The sequence below is a fragment of the Myxine glutinosa genome, chromosome 12 (genome assembly GCF_964187855.1).
Source record: "Myxine glutinosa chromosome 12, kmMyxGlut1.1, whole genome shotgun sequence".
Lineage (NCBI taxonomy): Eukaryota > Metazoa > Chordata > Myxini > Myxiniformes > Myxinidae > Myxine > Myxine glutinosa.
The window spans coordinates 25,295,831-25,317,061 of NC_136272.1; the positions used below are offsets into that span (position 1 = coordinate 25,295,831).

Below are 21,231 nucleotides of genomic sequence, written 5' to 3' on the forward strand. Positions count from 1 at the left end.
CCTCTCCCTCCCACAGATCTCTTGATGATGTCCCTGCTCTCAGATGTTGTGTTTGTGTTCCTCCCCCTCTCGCCCCATCTTGTCTATCGCTCCCCATGTTATATGTTGTATGTGTCGGTTTGTCTTTGTGTGAATAATGTTAGCTCTCTCACGAGATTTTGTATCTTGTATACAAAAAAAAAAAAAAAAAAAAAAAACTTTGAGAATAAACATTTCCAACATTACAGTAATATACAACAATTTGTTCCATAATCGAATCATAAGTATGTCACTCAAATAATTTGTGACACAGAACTTTTATTTCTCAAGGTAAAGTACCATGTACAATTTAAAGAAGGCCCAAATAGGTCAAAACCATTTAATGGCTTGACCTTGTGGGAAACCCTTCCGGTTGGTTAATCAAATGTATGACGGCAATGCACACGAGACAAAGGATCATCGTCCAACAGCTTAAATTTGGAACCGCATGTACGCACAGTGGTGCATCCCTGCTGCAAACGAAAATAGTTATTCAACAATTGTTGCAAACGAAATAAAGGTGCACAGGTAAATAAAGTGGATTATATAAAATTAAAAGGCTGCATAACAAGAAAAAAACCAGAAAATAGAATTTGCCATGAAAGTGTCAATGAATATGCCTCCGCTCGCATTTGTCAACCCACCGTTATGCTCGATCTCAATTAAAGGTCACATGATGGTGAGAACGAGATAAGTAGAAGAGAGAAAACAGATGCTTCCAACTCAAGTGATTACCTGCAAAAGGATTTTCAAAATTTCAACGAAAGGTCATTTATGACCTTTGACCCCAAAATCTCATCAGTTCATCCTTGCATCATAGTATGTACTTGTACCAAGTTTGGTCAAAATCCCTTCAGTGGTTCCCAACTTATCGCGGAAACGAAAACCTGCTACGGAGTGCTACGCACACACGCAGACACGCATCGAAGGACAGACAACCCGAAAACATACCTTCGGCTGCAGGGGCATGAAAACTGAACAACCAAATACTGCAACAATGCTGTGCCAGTTTTAATTCAGTTGGTCGCAGCACAGTTATTGATTGTTACCTGCAGAACATCGCTATCGGATCACATGCTGAGAACAGAGCAGAAATTGGTTCATGCACTCAAAAGGGAAGCCAGATACGCTTCTTGAGGATGTAGAGCACGGTGGCAAGGAAGAGGGCAAGTGCAAGTATGATAAGCAAACGGTCCGTAAGTTCCCGTCGGTTGTATTTGGTCAGGATTCGGCGGCTCATGGAGAGGGTCCCAGACATCACCTTGAATTCCTCATTGGTAGAAGTCAACGTTTGAGAAGAGGTCACTGTGAGGATTGGACAACCACAGGAAGTACAATCAGTGTTGCAGGCCAGAAGCTAGATAGGCATGATGTGCACACAGCAGTGGTTAAACAGTAAAGCTTGGTAATCAAAAGGCTACTGGAATGGTCTCCAGTGTGTGCAACTGAACTGAATATGGAACCTCACCAAGTGTTTGCACGGTTTCATCACTGCGATGCACCTGCTGGGTCATGAGCCGACTGAGGCTCATTAAACTTGCCGTAACATCTCCAGCTGACCGCACCACATCTTGCTTTGCAGTGCTGCAGCAGATGGACATAAAACATAAATGTCATAGCAAACAACAATGAAAAAAAAATAGAAAAAGTTGTTCATATAATTCATGCTAGGCGAGGTGCGAGTACACAGGACTGGCACTTGTTGCAGGTTAAAGTCCAGTGGAAAGGTTTTTAATTTTAAGCTTCATGAAACCAGGCTTTTTCTCAAAATTACGACCAGATTGGCAGCAAAATAGGTAAATAATTCGCAAATCCTCCCCATGTTTCTCACCGAAGGCAAAGTTGAAAGATGGCAAAAGGTTCCACCAGGATTGACCCAATATCAAATTTTGAGTTAAAAATACGTATTTTCTTTTGACTCCTGTCACCCTAAGTCTCCACCCCCTGGGGCATGAACTAGGGATCAAATGCAAAAAATTGTTACATATATCATATGTCCCTCAATGTTCATAGCATATGCAAAGTGTTGGTTAAATTAATATGTGCCCATAATTGTATTTTTGGGATTTGACCCTGCCCCCAGGGGTGGAGTGAAAATTATACTGCTCCAGCACCTTCTTGCCATATGGTGTTCATAACTTCAAAGTTTGGTGAATTTCTGCACACCCATTTAAGAGGATGTACCTTGACAGTTGGACAGCCAGCTGATTACATCTCCTCCCCTCCCCCATTTGTTTCAAAAAGCGTGGGGATAATAAAACGGGGATAATAAAACCCGTATAAGCTCATGAATGCACAGCAAACATTAACGACCTTCAGGAAGGGGGGGGGGGGCAACCTTCCTGCCTTGTATGTTGTGAAAGCCCATATAGTATAGTTGACTTGATGCCATCTCAAGTGCCTTGAGATAGCTAATAACATGTAACCCAAGAAAAGGCAGTGCCACCAAAAATACCTTCAACTGAATGGGAGGGTGGATGGAATAATATAATAATAAATGCCCACAAATCTCCCATTTGGAATCAGGTACCACCTACTTTTAGAGGCCATTTTTTCCCCGCAGAGCATGGGTTGGCCTTTTTTGGGCACCGTGGTCCCCTTTTTGAAGCAATGCTTTATGGCCGGATGCCCTACGTATTTAGACTTCTTTATCTCACCAGCTCCTGTGATTGTTCATTAGGTCTCAACTGTTTGCAAAAGTGTGACATTTTCTGCAAAGGAGGCAGTACAAGTTGAGGCCCGAGTCCGATTAAAAGTCGAGACCCGGATCAAACACTGCATACTTTTCAAAGACATTTTTATCTCAGCCATTCTACGTTCGTTTTCACTTAGATTTCATTCACCACCGATATACTATTTGCATCTTGTTTGAGGAGGAACCTTTCGCAAACTTGTTCTTGCCTTACTTGAGAAATGGGATTGCACATAATTTTGGTACAGGAATAGTAGCGTCGGTCTTGGTCAAGTTACCGCTGGCGAAGGACATTTCCTGGCTGAACCAGTTCTTGCCGCTCCACGAGATCCAATGTCTGCTTGCTGGACACGTTGGCTTTACGCAAAGAGACTTGATCGCTGAAAATAAAACATTGAAATAGCCATTAGGCGAGATTGGAAAAGAAATGAAGGAGGAAAACCCGACCTAGCAAGAAGTGATTTTAAAATACTTGAGCAAAATTGATCGATCTAACAAGCAAGTAACAATGAGTTGAAGATTAAGAATTGTTAAACTCAATAAAACCACACTTTGTTCTTCCAAAATATATATTAAAATAAAAAGGGATTTTATAATTTTTTTCCCTGAAGTCTACTTGATAAAAAAATACTCATTTTTTGCTCAACTGAACCTTAGTCTGATGAGCTTATGCAATGGAGCAGTTTCCATAGGTAAGTCAGTGAGTACTCGAGTGAATGAATGAGTGGGTGAATGAGAGTGAGTGAGTCTGTAACACTTCAGTCATTATCACTTGTTCAGCAAGTCTGAACCAAACACACGATTTTGATGAAAGTTGGGCATCGACAACAGTGGAAGAACAACAACCAAAAGAACAACAACAGTGGAAGAAGTTCCTGTCTTGCAGTGAAACAAGGAGCCATGTTTGCAATGTGTAAAATTAATAAATAAGTCGATATGCAAAGAACAGAATGTATATTGATTGCAAAACAGTTCAAAAATATACTTTTTTTTTTAAAATCAAGAATCATTATTTCGCATGTGGCCTGTGGCTGCTGGTTGCATCTTTGCTGGGGCCACTGATGCAGTGCCCCCTGTTTCCAGTGTGCTGGTACTCATTTTGCCGACCTCGGCAGGATAGCAGGCCGAGTCAACTCACGTGCTGTTATGTAACGGACAACAGAGGCTCAAACTCAAGACCTTAAGATGTTAAGCCAGCCTCCTTTACCGTTAAGCCAACACCAGGCCTGACATCAATAACACATAATTTTAACAAAATGAAGAGGAGGAATGAAATCTTCTTCAATCTCCCTCCTATTAAACCGTCCTTTTCCATACACAAGCAACCTCTGCCTGGGCAATGGTTAAAAGCTTTCTGCACGGTCAGTACAAAATAAATAAAAACACTTCTCAATGTAGCTCTTACAATTCCTTCCACGACATAGACTTGGGATAGTCACATGGTGCCACGAGGTTACCTGCCTGATCAACTGTTTCCGATGATTCTCGACTTCGTGCAGGATTTCCCGCTTGTCTGTTTCACGATCCTGTTCCAAAGCCATCCTTTCGAGGTCCTGTGTGTACCCATAATCAAACATTCCCAAAAGATTCCTTCGCAGTGCCGGTCACAAAATGCTCATCTTTAGTACATTTATTAAAATACCCTATTTTTTGCCATGCAAGCCAATATTGAGCACAAGTCAAATGGGCTAATTTCCCCATTTTTATTTCCTTCATTCATAGATAAGTCGATTTGGAGTACAAGACAAAGCTATATCAACTACGGTAGTTAACAAAACTGTCAGTCAGGACAACAGAGGTGTTAAATCCTCCATGACACTCAATAGCATGATGGTACTTCCAGGGTCATCAATACTAATTAACTGTTTTGTGCATATTATTTTAACTACTCTGTTGACCTTTAACTTGTGTGCCGAAAAATATGGTACTATAATAAAAACAACATTGTGGCAATCTTCTTGCTTTAAGTATCCCTCGTGCTGTCTCGCTCTGGAATTCACCACCTGTAACATGCTTCCCATTATCCTACGATTTGCTCTGCTTTATGAGGAATGTCAATTCATACTTCCTACATATATGAGGTTTAATCGCATTATACCCGACCTCTGGCACTTTCAGGCAATCCGGGCACGTCTTGGATGTTTTCTTGTTATTATTATTTATTATTATTATTATTATTATTGAACAACAGGCATTTTAAGGCCATTTTCCCTGCTTGAGCGGGGGTTAGCCTTGCGGGCCCCATGACAATCTTCTCCATTTTGCCCTATTTTCTGCATCTCCCCTTGTTAACCCCCTTGCCCGCATTTCTTCTTCCACCATCTTTAGCCAAGTCTTTCTCGGTCTTTCCCGTCCTCCACTTCCTTCCACATTCATTTCCATCACTCTTCTCAACCAGTCACTTTCATCCTTCCTCAACACAAGACCAAACCATCTCAACCTGTTTCTCTTCACAGCAACAATCACAGGCTCTATTCCCATCATCTTTCGTAATTCATCATTTCTCTTACCCTCTCTCTCAACGATACTCCACACATCCACGGAACCATTCACATTTCCACCCTTCGTTGCTGCTCTACGTTACAAAAACTTCTTCCATGCACATCTCACTCCAGCAACCTTTGCCGAGTCTGATCAACCTTCTCCATTCAGCATGTCTCCAAGGTAGCAACATTGCTTTTATCGCTTCCTCAACTTCCTTCTCAGTTATCGTCTCTGCCGGTCCTAAACTGGGTTACTCTCTATGTTACCATCCCATTCATTCTCTGCATTCAACAGCATTTCCATATATCTCTTCCATCTTCCTTTAATTCCATCTGGGTCGACATCGATTTGTCCCACTTCATCCTTCAAGCAACTCACCCCCATCACAAAGCAACCTCTTTCGCTATCTGCTTTGCAATCCTGAATACCGCTCTCTGACCCTCTTTCGAATTCAAGCGTTCTCCGAACATTTTCCTATATGCCTCCTGTGCCTTTGCTATCTCTTTCTTTGCAGCCTTCTTACTTTCTGTGCTCTGCCTTTTCTGCCCCCGTACCCTTCGCCATCTGCCACTCCTTGAACTTCTCTTCTCGACAATCCTCTTTCCAACTTCATCATCCCACCACCATGTTTGAGTGCCTCGGTGGTCCTTTTGTCCATCCACATACCTCACCAACGGTTCCCAACAGACTATCTTTCATTGACATCCAACCACTTTCAAGCTCAACCACATCACCCTCTACCATACTCAGCCTCTCTTTTAATGCCTCCCTCACTGTCACTTCTTTCAACCTCCACACCTTCATTCTCGGTTGGTACTTCACCCGCCGAGCTCTCCTCACACCTTTCACCCTTATGTCGCAGACAACCAAGTGGTGCTGTGAAACAGCCTCCTCCCCGGGATCACCTTTGTGTCCCGGAGGTGCCCCCTATCTCGCCTATGCACCACCAGGTACTCAACGGTTGTCGACGACCCACCTGACGTGTATGTAACAATCTTATTATCCGCTTTCTGGAACTGAGTGTTACAAATCAACAAACCAGCTCCATCAGCAAAATCCTTTCACCTTCTCCATTCCTCACACCATATCCGGAAGCCCCATGAACTCCCTCAAAACCGGCCATACTCCTTCCCACATGTCCATTTAGGTCTCCTTCTACCACAACAACTTCCTCATCTTTCACGTTTTCTATCAGCTTCTCTATCGCACACCAGAACGTGTCCTTCTCTTCATCGCTCCGACCAACCTGTGGAGCATATCCCGAGATGACGTTCACCAAGAGCTTTCCAATAATCATTTTCACCATCATCAACCTATCACTCACTCTAGTCGCACTCACCACACTGTCTACAAACTCCTCAGAAAACAGGACACCAACACCATTCACGCCCTCCAGGCACCCTTGCCACACAAACTTGTATTTCTGTCCCTGCCTACCCTTCACCATTCTCACACCACTTCCCTTCCATCTCGTCTTCTGAAAACAACACATGTCCACTCTTCTTCTGACCAATACTTCCACCATTTCTCCTGATCTCCCCGTCATTGTCCTAACATTCCATGTCTCAAACCTCAGAAACCGATCTCCACGTGGGGCATCAGACGTTTTGTCGTCATAAATGGAGTGATTTCCACCATTGCTTCGATCGGGTTCCCCACCTTGATTTTTGACGAAAGGGGGTGAGGACCCCCATGGGGTAATTCAGGCTGTACCCTGCCCATATATAATTGTAATTGGTTCCCTTTTTGACATGTTTGATGGACGGATGCCCTTCCTGACTCCAACCCTTTTAGTCGCCTCTTACGACACGCAGTGATATGGTGTACATATTCTAAACCGGGGTGCACACACGGCACAAATGATATTTGTTATGTTGTGACTAAAGTTTGTTCACGGCTCTAAGAAAATCGAAGTCTGAGGTGGCTATGGGGGTCAAAGTGGGTCCAGGTTTGACCCCCCAAAATAGATATTTGCTTTCTTCTCAGAAACGACACACGCAATTCCGATTAAACTTGACCACACCTTCATCATCCGTCCGTGATGTACCAAAGATTGTTCACGGCATTAAATAAATAAATAAATAAAAATCAGGGTCTAAGATGGTCCATGAGGGGAATTAACCCCAAAATAGGTATTTGCTTCTTCTTTTTTTTCAGAAACTACACACACAATTTGGATGAAACTTAACCACAACTTTCATCACCCGCGTTGTACCAAAATGTGTTCACGGCATTAAAAAACAAACAAATATATATGTATGTATGTATTTATATATATCTATATATATAAAACAGTTTGTGTGTGCGTGTGCGTGTGTGTGTGTGTGTGTAATGTTACCGATAGACTCCGAAACGGAGAGGCTCATGTGCTTGATATTTGGCATAGACATGGCCATTGAGCCTGGGACGAACATGGCTGAGACCATATTTGACGAGATCCATATTTTTTATTCATATTTACCTCAGCACATTTCAGCGAAGTACCCGCTAATCTCAGCCAGTGCGAGCAACTCGCTGATTCTCTCAGAGTGATCACGTGATGTTCCATCCCGTCACACGTCACACGTTTGCACGTAATTCAGGGCGAAAAGCCATTGCGTTTTTCACCTTTATGCGACCGTGTTTTGTGTCGATTTTGTGCGATATGAATTACATTTTAATTCATATTTCGTGTTTAGGAATTCGAATACAAAGGATTTCCCCTTTCGATTTCGAATACGAATCGAATACGAGCTCGAGTCGAGAGGGCGAATGTACGGGTTGGGAATGTCCGGGTTTCCCTTCCCCCGCCCGGCAACGCCGGTACTGGAGGACGTGGGTCCCAGGATCGGAGAGTCTCCAAAATCCGCTTCGTGCTCTTTCGAAGATGCAGGACGATGTCGCGATTGTTGTGCTGCTCTCCGACCATGAGAACTGCAACGTCATTGTTGACTGGCCCTCCCCCTTCCCCCTCCGTCCTCCCCCTCCCTTCCCGCTCCGTCCTCCCCCTCCCTTCCCGCTCCATCCTCCCCCTCCCTCCCCCCTGCCCCTTCTCCCCTCTCCCCTCCCCCACCCTTTTCCCCCTCCCCTTTCCCCCTCCCACCGCCCCATCCCTCCCCCCTCCCACCGCCCCATCCCTCCCCCCTCCCACCCCCCATCCCTCCCTCATCCTCCCCCCCCTCCCCTCATCCCTCATCCTCCCCCCCTCCCCTCATCCCTCATCCTCCCCCCCCCCTCCCCTCATCCTCCCCCCCCCTCCCCTCATCCCTCATCCTCCCCCCCCCTCCCCTCATCCCTCATCCTCCCCCCCCCTCCCCTCATCCCTCATCCTCCCCCCCCTCCCCTCATCCCTCATCCTCCCCCCTCCCTCCCCCCTCATCCTCCCCCCTCCCTCATCCTCCCCCCTCCCATCCCTCCCCCTCGCCCCTCCCCCTCCCCATCCCCCCTCCCACCCCTCCCCCTCCCCCTCCCCCCCCCCCCCTCTTCTCCCCTCCCCATCCCCCCTCTTCTCCCCTCTCCCCCTCCCCCCTCTTCTCCCCTCTCCCCCTCTTCTCCCCTCTCCCCCTCCCCCTCCCCCTCTTCTCCTCTTCTCCCCTCTCCCCCTCCCCCTCCCCTTCTCCCCTCCCCCCCTCTCCTCCCCTCCCCTCCCGGCAATGCCGGGTACTTCTGCTAGTATATATATATATACATACATACATACATACATACATACATACATACATACATACATACATACATACATATACAGTCATGTGAAAAAGTAAGTACACCCCATGTAATGTTTTGACTTTTTCAACATATTTCAACATACAGCTATTTGATCTTCATTTCAACAATATTGATAGATAAAGGTGATATAATATAACAAATATCATGAAACATTTACATTTTGTAGTCCATTGTACAATTTAAATAAACATATATGCAAATTTCGCATGTGGAAAAAGTAAGTACACCCTTGGCTCTCATAGGTGGTATTGCTCCCTTTGGCAGAAACAACCTCAAGTCGGCGTTTCTTATAACTGTCTACCAGTCTCTGACATCGACTGGGAGAAATTTTTGCCCACTCCTCCATGCAGAATTCTTTCAGCTGTGCGATGTTTGAGGGGTTTCTTGCATGCACAGCTCGTTTCAAATCCCCCCACAACATCTCGATGGGATTTAGATCCAGGCTTTGACTTGGCCATTCCAGAACCCTCCATTTCTTTATTTTCAGCCATTCCTTGGTGGATTTACTGGTATGTTTAGGGTCATTGTCATGTTTCAAGGTCCACCTTCGGTTGAGCTTCAACTTTCCGACAGATGGCCTCACATTATCCTCAAGCACCCTCTCGTATAATGAAGAATTCATAGTGGATTCTATGATGGTGAGCTGCCCAGGCCCTGATGTAGCAAAGCTGCCCCAAACCATAATATTTCCACCACCATGCTTTACAGTTGGTATCAGGTTCTTGTGGTCAAATGCTGTCTTTGGTTTTCGCCAAACATGTCTTCTGGTACTGTGGCCAAATAGCTCTACCTTTGACTCATCTGTCCAGAGCACATTGTTCCAGAAGTGCTGGTCTTTCCCTAGGTGTTCATTGGCAAACTTTAGTCTTGCCCTGATGTTCTTTCTGGACAGCAAAGGTTTCCTCCTGGCACACCTCCCATGTAGATCAAATTTGTGCAGCCTCTTTCTAATGGTATACTCGTGCACTTTGACATCAACAGTGGCAAGAGCTACCTGTAGGTCCCGTGATGACATTCTGGGGTTCTTAGAGACTTATTTCAGCATCTTGCGGTCTGCTCTCGGGCTGAACTTGCTGGGGCGGCCAGGCCTGAACAAGTTGGCAGTTGTTTGGAATCTTCTCCACTTGTGGATGATCTTCCGGACAGTCGAATGATTGATTTCAAATTGTTTGGAGATCTTTTTAAATCCCTTCCCAGACTCGTAGGCATCTATAACCTTCTTTCTGAAGGCCTCAGAGAGCTCTTTTGATCTAGGCATGGTGACGCCGCACACTTCAACAACAAAGAGCAAACCAAACTAAATGTCTGAGGTTTAAATAAGACATGTTCCTCCAAGATCCTCTCTAACGATGTTCTAATCATTTGCACCTGAGCTGGTGCACCTGATTCTAATTTTAGGTATTTGAAGTAGTGATAAATGTAGGGGTGTACTTACTTTTTCCACATGCGAAATTTGCATTTATGTTTATATAAATTATACAATGGAGACAAAATGTGAATGTTTCATGATATTTGTTATATTATATCAGCTTTATCTGTCAATATTGTTGAAATGAAGATCAAATAGCTGTATGTTGAAATATATTGAAAAAGTCTAAACTTTACATGGGGTGTACTTACTTTTTCACGTGACTGTATATACATACAATATATATATACATACACACATATATATATATATATATATATAGTTAGTTAGTTACACCACCCCCCCCCCCCCCCTCCCCCATCGTTAGTTACACCACAACATGTAGCCTCGCTCAGTTGGTTATTTCTTATTAAATGTGAAGTATAAATTGTTATTAAATGTGAAGTATAAAAACGTTGTTTGTGAAATAAATGTTAGCTCTTTCACGAGCCTCGATTCAGTATACAAAAAAAAAGAAGAAAAAAAAGTGTTGTCTCCTTCCCAGTGTTAGTATGCGTTGAGGCAGGCAGGATAATGGTAGGCCTCATTGCAGCCTAAAGTGCCTCGTCATGGGCCTAGGACAAGCCTTGCAGGCCCGAGGGAGGAGCTGGAGGGCATGGCCGGAGAACAGCTAACAGCCAATGGGAGCTCAAGGGAGTGGCCAAGGGTGACCAATAAGGGGCTGTCACTACACGTGACCCCAGGCGGCCAATGGAGGCCCATGGAACGTTGAGTAGGGGGGGGGGGGGTTGGGGGGCTGTAAAACCCGGCCCGAACCCCCGGCTCTCTCTCTCTCTCTGCCCCGACTCTCTCTGCCTGGACTCCCTGCATATAGACGCTCTCTCTGCCACGCGCGCTCTGCCTCGCTGACCCTGAGAAACGCTCCTCGGATTCCTGCTGCGTGCACATCCGTGATCAACGCCCCTGCCGCGAACATCTCTGGCTGTGGTGTCCCGGATTGGAGCGATCCTTGGGGGGTATCCGCCCAACGAGCCCGTCCAGGCAAACTGCACAAAGCAGCCGCGCTCTGTGCGCATTCCCCTCTTCCTCGAACAAATCTGAGGGCCCTTGTCTGGGACCGTAGGTACGGCCGTTAAGATTCTTCGCTGTGTCCTTTTTCTGTGAATACTGTACCTTGTAAATAAATCCTGTGGTTTGTTTCCAACCTGGCCGTCATCGTCCTTTCAACATTGGCCTAGTATTGCCCGAATTAAAACCGCTCGATCGGGTTCAATAGTGTTAACGGCAGGAGTTAGGCGACGCACAACCGCCCGGGCGTTCAATACCAGCGTGATTCGTGCGAGGTTCAGTCCCCGTTCTCACAGCTGCATGTGTTGAAGGTACTCGGGTCGTGACCGTTAACCCTTCCACACGTAGCTGCAGGCTCGGCAGCAGGAATTGCTTAGCAATCCGTCCACCACAAGTGTAGTGTGGGTGGCGGCCTCGTGGACTCGGAGTTCGAGGGGGAGCAGGGCTTAATCCCCCCTTAGTACGTCGACGAACCTGAGATCCGCAACAATATATATATATATATATATATATATATATATATATATATATATATATATATATATATATATATATATATATATATATATATATATATATATATATATATATATATATATATCGGGCCGTGAGGGGTCTACTGAGGAGTTGTCCCCAAAAATAGGTACTCGATACAATTTCAATGAAACTTTTCCACAACGTTCTGTTCATCACCCGTGATATACCAACGTTTGTTGCCGGATTTAAATTTAAATAATAATAATAATAATAATAAAAACAATAATAAATAAATAAATAAAATCAGGGTCCAAGGTGGGAGGGCATGTTGCCCTACCCTCCCCCAAAGTAGGTGCTTCCTCTTTTCTATGAAAATACAAACACGATTTCAATGAAACTTCACCACAACCTTAATCACCCGTGATGTACCAATGTTTGTGCAAGGCAATACAAAACTTGGGGTCTGAGGAGGTATACGACATTGGGTGGGGTGGGAGAGGGGTGGAGGGGTTGCCCCCAAAATAGTTTTTTGTTGGTTTGTTGGTTTAAAGTCTTATGATTATGTTAGTCTGATTCTACATGCTGTCCTGTCTCCTGGCAACCATTGAAATTGGTTTAAAATAGTGTTGCGGATATGAGAACTGTATTTTTTTATTGTGTGCTTTATTATTATTATTGTTTATTCTGCGCCTCCTGCCTCCGGAGTTGTGTAAAGATAAAAAGGGCGTCTCGGTAGTTATTCCATGAAACACCACATTGCAGGACCCGATAAAACCCTTTTCAGTAGCTTATATCTTATTATGTGTTTTAGAGTAAGGCCTTGTCTTCCATTAAAATGACACTCCATTGCACCGAGTAAAAGAGATAGATTCCCTTCATTCCCATTCCCAAAAAACCTCCATTTCCTCTTTCGTAATGGCCAAGCCTCAATTTGGCAATTACATCCCCTCCAAAGCAGCCATTGACCACGAGGCAGGGTTGGGGAAGAAGGGCGGGTCTCCACCTCGTCATAGAGGGGAGGAGTAAGTCGGCCCCGCTCATCCAACCCAGAACGAGGGGTTTGGCTTGAGAGGGCGGAGAGAGAATGCTTGGGGGAGGTTCGCAAAGGGTGAAGGGCGGGGCCTATATAACCCGCCGTGGGGACGCTCCCCAAAGGAGACAAGCAGATGAGTCCAAGAGAGTTGCAAAAAGGTCCAAGGCTGAGCTGAGCTGCGTGGTGAGGTGCAAAGGAAAGAGCTGGGTCGTCAGAGCAGAGCTGAGTTGTGAGGACCAAAAGCAGAGGTCATCCAGGGAAGCGCAAAAGCCTGCTATTCGTCACCTTGCTCGCCAGCAGCAGCGTCTACAGCAGCAGCAGCAGCAGCGTCCCCAGCAGCCACAACGCTCGCCAGCCATTTGGGGCCTGGACGGCAGTTTGGAGCAGGGCCGCGAAGGGACGGCGGCTGCCGAACGCGCCGATTCGTGCTGCCGAACAAATTGGACTTTCCTCTCCTTCCAGCCAATTCCTATCATCATTCCCCGTGTGAGTCGTCTTTGTTTGTTCTGTCCTGGGTATTAAGTAAGCCTGTTAGATAAGCTAGTATTTTCCCTGTGTCTCTAAAAGCTTCTGTATATTATTTTCGTATCTTTCCTTCTCCTTGGTTACTTTGAGCCTGTAAATAGTAATAAATAGTAATCGTATTTCAAACCTTTCTTTGCCTTCGTCTTCCTTTTCTTGCATTCGTCGTCTTAGTCTTTTCCACATCGAGTATCTGTGGCGCGATACGGCCGTTTGGGTAAATCGGGTTTAGTCGGGGAACAACTGTTCGGCCGCGGTTACACCACCGCTCGGTAAAAATAACATCTAATCCGCGGACCGTAACAATACCTTTAGTCAGTGTAGTATTCTGTTTATTCTACCAGGTGAGCGCCAGGGGTATTGCACCTATTTTTACCTGACATGACTTCTGACCTTTGACCTCTTGATGGCACAATCCAATCAGTTCATTGTTGCATCATATATACTCGTACTTGTACCAGACTTATTAAAAATCCCATTACTGGTTCACGAGTTGGTGGGGCAACATAATTTTACTTAACATGACCTCTGAACTTTGACCTTTGACCTCGTAAACCCAAAATCTAATCAGTTCATCTTTACCTCATTGTACATACTTGCACCGAGTTTGACCAAGATCCCTTCAGCCATTCTCAACTTATCGCGGTAAAGAAAACCTATCACGGACTGACAACCTGAAAGCATTATGCCTCCGGCGACTTTGTTAGCGGACGCATAAAAAGCGTGGGGATAATAAATAAAACAACTTCATTCAACGAGAAGTCGCTTTGACCAGAGTTATTCACGCTGTGATGAACACAAATAGCTAACGTGAGGGGATAAAAACAATGACACGGTTTCAAACATAATACGTGGAAGACTTTCGTAGAATTAAACAACAAAACTTTGCCATTTATTCATTCTACCATATGATGGTAAAAACATTTCTACAAGGAAACTGTTCAAAATAGCCGTTCTGCTCATCACCCAAATTTTTGCCACCTGTGGAAGGGATCGTGGTTGTGTAGGGTTTTTTGTTTTTTTTGGAGCCCTCAACAAAGTTAGCATTATTGATAGATTTGCCAACCATCGCTATGTAAGGCTCCATTACTCAGTAGCTTGGTAGCATCTAGCTCCTGAGGCAGTTTAGACCAGCGTACATCCGAAGGGAGCAGTCTATGTCACAGAGCTGGTGGACACATTGCCAGCACCTTGTGGTGGTCTCGCACATTGTTCTCCGAAATCCTTACATCTTCCTTGGTAGATCCATGTTCCTGGATGGTAAACACTCTACCACTTGTGGCATCTTGTTACTGCACTGAATTCCTCTTCCAACATCTTCTCTTTCTCTCCTCCCACATTTGTTTGGACCATGTTGGTGGTTGCCTCAAATCCATTATGATTTTGCCACTTTGCACTATGGCAGAGGTTAAGGAAGCCTTTACATCGTGCAGGCCATTCACCACATACGCAGTCTTTATTACTTGCAGGTTTTTTATTCTGAAAATGACTTGTTCCCTCTTTCCCAATCCCACTTTCAGCTCATATTTGATCCTTGACTTTTCCTTTAAAAAGGTGATTGTACTACATCACTGCTGGTTTAAATCAGCCTCGGTACCTTGTAATCATAATGCAATAACCATTCCTTTCACGCCGTGAGGCAGTTTCATTGGCAATGCAGGGCAGTCCTGGATGGGTCACCACTCCCACTCCAACGGCCTATTACCCCAGTAAGCTGCTACTCATTTTGCCAACCTCGGAACCCAACTGGTGTTATTTCATCGGCACAACAGGGGCTTAAGTCAGCCACTTTAACTGTTAAACCAACACCAGGCTACGTTATCATGGTGGTGGTTAATGATACATGTCTACGTTGTGGTTATCATCTTCACAGCGTAAAGAAAATGCAAACCGTAAATCGCAACGTTCATACATCAATACGTGTAAACATTTCCACGTGCTACTTCTTCAGTCCTTACTTCAATACGTGCTCGGAGCAGCTTCAGCTTTTCTCGTACGCGGCCATTTAGCTGGGTCAGAACAGAGTGTGGCCCCTCACATTCACGGATATCCTGAAAATAATACGGCAAGGAATAGGGAACAGGGGATTCAAACAATCTTCAAAAACACCCATTTATCATCGGACTAAACTTTCCATTCAATTGGCTAATCGAGATATTGAATGTCTGTGCAAATAAAATGCGAGTATTTTTTTATTACCCAGGCAGTACACTTTTGGCATAATACCATCTTGGCATAATACCATCTTGGCATAATACAAATACCATCAGAAATCAGAAAATCAGAAATACATTCAGGAACAATCAAAAACCAAACAACTTTCCCTACTGATAAAAAAGAACAACCAAAAACATAAAATCAAACAAGTACAGATACATTCAAAGTACACCGCCCCCATGCCAAATAATTAAATATCCTACAGCGCGGCATTGCCGGGGCGCCTGGCAATACCGCAGTGCAGCTCATAGAGGCTGCATTGGGAAGGAGAGGTGTACGCTAATTGATTGATTAATTGTATAATTAAAATCAATAAAAGATTATCACAAAATATTTTCATAATCAATTGGCTAATAGCATAACTAAACCACTAGTGCTTCATCCGAAGATGTATCTTTTAGAAATGTAATTAAATAAGTCATTAATAAAAAATTAAATAATTAATCGATTACTCAATAAATAATTAATCGATTAATCAATAAATAATTAATCGATTAAATGATTAATCAATAAATCAAAAATATCCTTGATAGCCACATCACTTGGTCACTGTCATGTCCAAATATTAGCTTCCGAGCTCAAAAGGTGCCTGAGATATTGGCCAAATGAGAAAGAAAATAAATAAATGATTAATAATGAAAATAAATAAATAATAATCATTAAAAAATTAAATTATTAATCAATTCGGTCACAGAACACATAAACCACCACCATTTCATCAGAATCTGTAACTGGGGAAAAAAATGTTTTTTTTACTAATTAATCGAATAATTAAATAATTAATCGATTCATTGATCAATTGATTAATCAATAAATCAAAAATATCCTTGATAGCCACATCACTTGGTCACTCATGTCCAAATATTAGCTTCTGAGCTCAAAAGGTGCCTGAGATATTGGCCAAATGAGAAAGAAAATAAATAAATGATTAATAATGAAAATAAATAAATTAATAATAATTATAAAAAAATTAAATTACTAATTAATTCGGTCAGAGAACACATAAACCACCACCATTTCATCAGAATCTGTAACCTAAAAAAAAGAAGTTTTTAGTCATTAATCGAATAATTAAATAATTAATCGATTAATTGAATAATTAATAAATCAAAAATAGCCTTTGCAGCCAAATCACCTTGTCATTGGCATGTCCAAATATCAGCTTCCTAACTCAAAAGGTGCCTGAGTTAATGGTCAGAAGAGAAAGGAAATTTAATTAATTAAATAAGTACTTAATTAATCGCTAATAATTAAATAACTCCTTAATTAATTGATTAATCAAAAAAAAAAAAATACCATTTTTGACAAAGGACTTGCTCACTACTGTGCCGAAATTTCAGCTTCCTAGCTCAAAGGATGGCTGAGATATCGCCCGGACAAACAAACAAACAAGAAAGAAAACAAGAAAGCAAGAAAACAAACAAACAGAGTGAAAACTGAGTACTCCCTTTCAGCGTGCGTCACTGCCGAGCCCCCTTCGGTGCCCAGCAATGACGATTTGCATTGCCTGGAGATGGCATAGGAAAGGTGCGGTGTACAATTAAGAACTCCCAAGGATGTCATTTTCATGCCGATCAATACAAGAAGTTTCGCAAGTCGGACCAGGAACGTCAGGTGGTTGCCATTGCTCGTCATGTCAGATCAGTGTCGTCCACCAATGTTGAATTACAAAAAGTAGTAAAAGTTACAGGATGCACAATATGATTTATAAAGCAACAAGGAAGACTGCTCCTTTTGCATGTTCAGACACACAGGGCTGCCGAAGCAGTTTTTTCGGCTAATGTGCAGAATACTGGACGTGTCACAACTCCGACGCAGGACACTCGAATGTCTCATTCTTCCCAGCAAGCTGGTACTCATTTGGCCAACCTCGGAAGGATGACAGGCTGAGTCAACCCACCTGGTGTTAATTCAACGGCGTGACACTGACAGGGGCTCGAACTTGGGACCCTGATCTTAGACACCAGAGCCAACTCCTGCTGGGAAGACAATTATCGGTTGACCCACGCGAGTACGTCTATAAATTACGTAATATTTGAATGGGAGTACTGACTACTGTACATACTGTACTTCTATTAGTTTTTTCTTATTACATAATATTAGACGAGAGCGCGCCCACAACCTCATGCATTTAACGAGAAAAGCCTTTTCAATTAATTTATCCGAAATATCAAATAGTATTCAAGTTTTGAACAAAAAAGAAAATATATGCATAAACTACCAAATAAACATTTAAACCACTGTCGTCCACCAGACAACCACCTTACCTGTCCCCTCCCCTGTCCTACCTGTATCAGAGCCTTGATCTCCAAGTCAAGTTTCACGAGCTCTTGAGTGCAGACACGAACGGGAAGCTCCATGGCACGACCAATGTCCAAACACTTCTTCCACTCTCGACTTCTGGATTTCTCGTTCCACACAAAACCTCGAATGTCGTTATTACATTTGCTGACATCTCTCTAGCTTACAGAAAGACGCTACGTTGCCAACTTCAAACATTCACCTCATGATGATTAACAAGAAATAAAAGATCCCCCACACGACTTGCGAAGCCGGAAGCGAAAGAGAACGTCCAGTCGTCCACGCACGCCAGACTTATACACCGCCTCTATTCACATTCATATTACGAAAAAAAAAGAATTTTAATAACGATAACAATTCATTTGGTGAAAAGTCTTATTGCTACTAATTTATATTTATATACATGAGGAAACAGTGAAGGAAAAGGACAAAGATTTGCTTTGGGCCTTCAAAATGGGGAAAGACTTCGAGGCGACGAAAAACGCGCTGGTTGGAATCGAAACCGGATTTTTGTGTTTTTTTGTTGTTTTTGTGCCGAATCCAAAATCTAAACCCACGTTGTGTTTTTTTTTGGAAATACCACTTGAAGTTCAACGCCCTATGAAAAAAACATACGTTAAGCTAAAAAGTAAAAACGCTATTCGAGAAGTTGTTAGTGACACAAAATACACCAGAATCCTGAGATAGTCGTTTATTGACAAGGTGAACTTTAAAATGTTCAGAATACAACTCAAATATTCACTTACAGTCCAAGTACTCATCTCGAGGATCGTGAAGCACCACACGAGCAGAGATCAATCACACTGACATGGCCAACACCTGACGGACGAGTAACTTCATTCCCAACAGGCTTTGTTGGCCTTTCTGAAGAGATCTCTCAGTTGATCAACCCAAGCGATGGTAAATGGTGATTAATGTGATATGACGATCTTGACAAATCTTGAAAATAAAACTTTGAGAAATATTAATTCACAAGCATCAAACCTCATCATTGTATCCCATTTCATTCATTTTTTTATGACGGCTTGAATGTGGAACGGTAATTTGTGGACACTCTGTTGTTGTTGTTGTCTCCTTCTTTTCCCTTAATAAGGGGTGAGGTCCGATGGCACTAAGCTCATGCCCTACATTGACTGCAATCCTCCTCCACTACCCTGTCCTCAGCCAACTCTCTCCACTCTCCAACAACCCCCCACATTGCACTGATATCCCTCTTTACACAATCCTCCCATCTCAACCGCAGTCTACCTCTTTTCCTCCCACCTATCTCCCGCAGCCTATCCCCTCTCTTTTCCCCCATCTGCACCAAATGTCCATCCCATCTCAGCCAGTGCTTCACCAATCTCCCCGTCAAGCTCATCTGCACACCAATCTCCTCCCTCGGTTCATCCATTCTCCTTCTATCCACCCTCTTTACTCCCACAAGCCTCCTGACCAAATTGTTCTCACAAACCTGCAGCCTCTGTTGTTGTTGTCTCTCTGTCAGTGCCACCATCTCCAGACCGTAAATATAGGTCGGTGTTACACAAGACATCAGAACCTTTCCTTTCAATCTCCTTGAAATCTTTCTGTCCACCATTATACCCTTAGTACGGCGGATAAGTTCTCATATTATTGTGGCGGACACGATGGCTCGCTGGCGCAGTGACATAATTCCGCGCACCAGTGGGTGTCGGCCACGCCCCAGGTGAGGCGTGGCCTCCAGATATACACGCGGGCTCGCAGCCCCGAGCACGGCAGTGCTGACAAGTGAGCAACCAATAAAGAGCTCGACTTAACCCAAAGCGTTGTGGCCTACCTTTGTTTAACGTGTGTGCCCAGCACCACACTGGTGACCCCCACTGGTTCAGCCGTTGCTGTTCCCCGAACACGCCATGGCCATCAACGCTGTAGCGATTAAGCTCCCGGAGTTCTGGGAAGCGCAGGCCGACACCTGGTTTCTACAGGCCGAGGCCCAATTCCAGCTCCGGGGCGTCACGGCGGACGACACGAGGTACTTTTACGTGGTCGCTGCCCTTGGATCCGGCACGGCCACCCGAGTCGTGTCCTTCCTCCGGCACCCGCCAGACGAGAGCAAGTACGCGGCGCTCAAGCAACTTCTCCTCGACACGTTTGGCCTCACAGAGGCCGACCGCGCTGACCGTCTTTTGGACCTTCCCATCCTCGGCGACACATGACCGTCCGCCCGCATGGATTACATGCTGTCCCTGCTCGGCGACGGCCATGCGGATTTCCTTTTCCGTGCTCTCTTCCTCCGCCAGCTACCTGTACAGGTACGGCTCGCGTGGGCCGGTTCGACCATTACGGAACCGTGCGCCCTGGCCAGGGAGGCGGACAGGATTTCCACAGCCCACGACGCACGGCCGTCGTGGATCCTGGCGCCGCGCACGGCGCGAGTGGTTCGGGTCGCCACGTGGCATGGCGTTCGGATCCTCCCGAACACGGCGCAGGCTTGGCAGATCCGCGCGTGGCCGCCGCCACGCCCCGCCCACCACCGTCGTCACAACCGGCGCGACAACCACCACCGGGCCAGACCTGGTGCCACTTCCATATCAGGTTCGGCCACAAGGCCAGGTCCTGCCGCCCGCCTTGTACTTTTGGCAGGTCGGGAAACGGCCAGGCCGGCGCTCGCTTCCTGCCATGAGCGTCGGCCATACTGGCAGCCTTCTGTTCATAACAGACACCTCCTCGGGTCGTCGCTTCCTGTGTGACACGGGAGCGCAGGTGAGCGTCCTCCCTGCCTCCGCGTCCGACAAGCAAGCTGAGGGCCGGGGCCCCGCTTTGCTTGCCGCCAATGGCACGCCCATCCGCACGTTCGGGAAGTGTTGTCTCTCGCTGCGGTTTGGGGGGCAGCGATTTCAGTGGTCGTTCGTTACCGCTAGTTTCCCCGTGGGCCTACTCGGAGCGGTCTTCCTCTATGCGCATGGGCTGTTGGTGGACGTGAGGCACAGGCGCCTTGTCCAAGCCGAAACCTTCAGCTCGCTTGCTTGCACGCTGAGCAGTTCGTTGAGCAGCTCCCTGGGCGGCTCACCGAGCGGCTCGCCAAGCGGCTTGCTGAGCGGTTCGGTCCCGGCGAGGTTGGTCTGCATGCTTCCGGCAGCGGACGAGTTCACCCGCCTCCCCGCCAGTTTCCCAGGCCTCACGCGGCCCACTTTCTTGGCGGTGGCCGTCAAGCACGGGGTGGAGCATCACATCCCCACCGTCGGGCCAACGGTCTACGCTCGGGCGCGCCGCCTCGACCCGGCAAAGCTCACCGTGGCGCAGGAGGAGTTCGCCACGCTGGAGCGACTGGGCATCGTCCGGTGCTCCAACAGCGCATGGGCATCGCCGCTGCACATTGTG

The 21,231-nt window shown here is 45.3% G+C and overlaps 1 protein-coding gene across 1 annotated transcript; it reads right to left on the bottom strand.

The window, feature by feature from the left end:
* Nucleotides 1–257: 257 nt before the first annotated feature.
* Nucleotides 258–18,403, bottom strand: BNIP1 (BCL2 interacting protein 1). The gene is made up of 6 exons (XM_068133009.2): nt 17,877–18,403; nt 15,330–15,422; nt 4,172–4,263; nt 2,989–3,090; nt 1,487–1,602; nt 258–1,323 (listed from the first exon to the last, which is right to left on the bottom strand). Exons 1-6 carry the CDS (start codon nt 17,946–17,948, stop codon nt 1,127–1,129), a joined length of 672 nt encoding a protein of 223 aa, XP_067989110.1. The 5' UTR covers nt 17,949–18,403; the 3' UTR covers nt 258–1,126.
* Between the last annotated feature and the right edge of the window lie 2,828 nt (nt 18,404–21,231).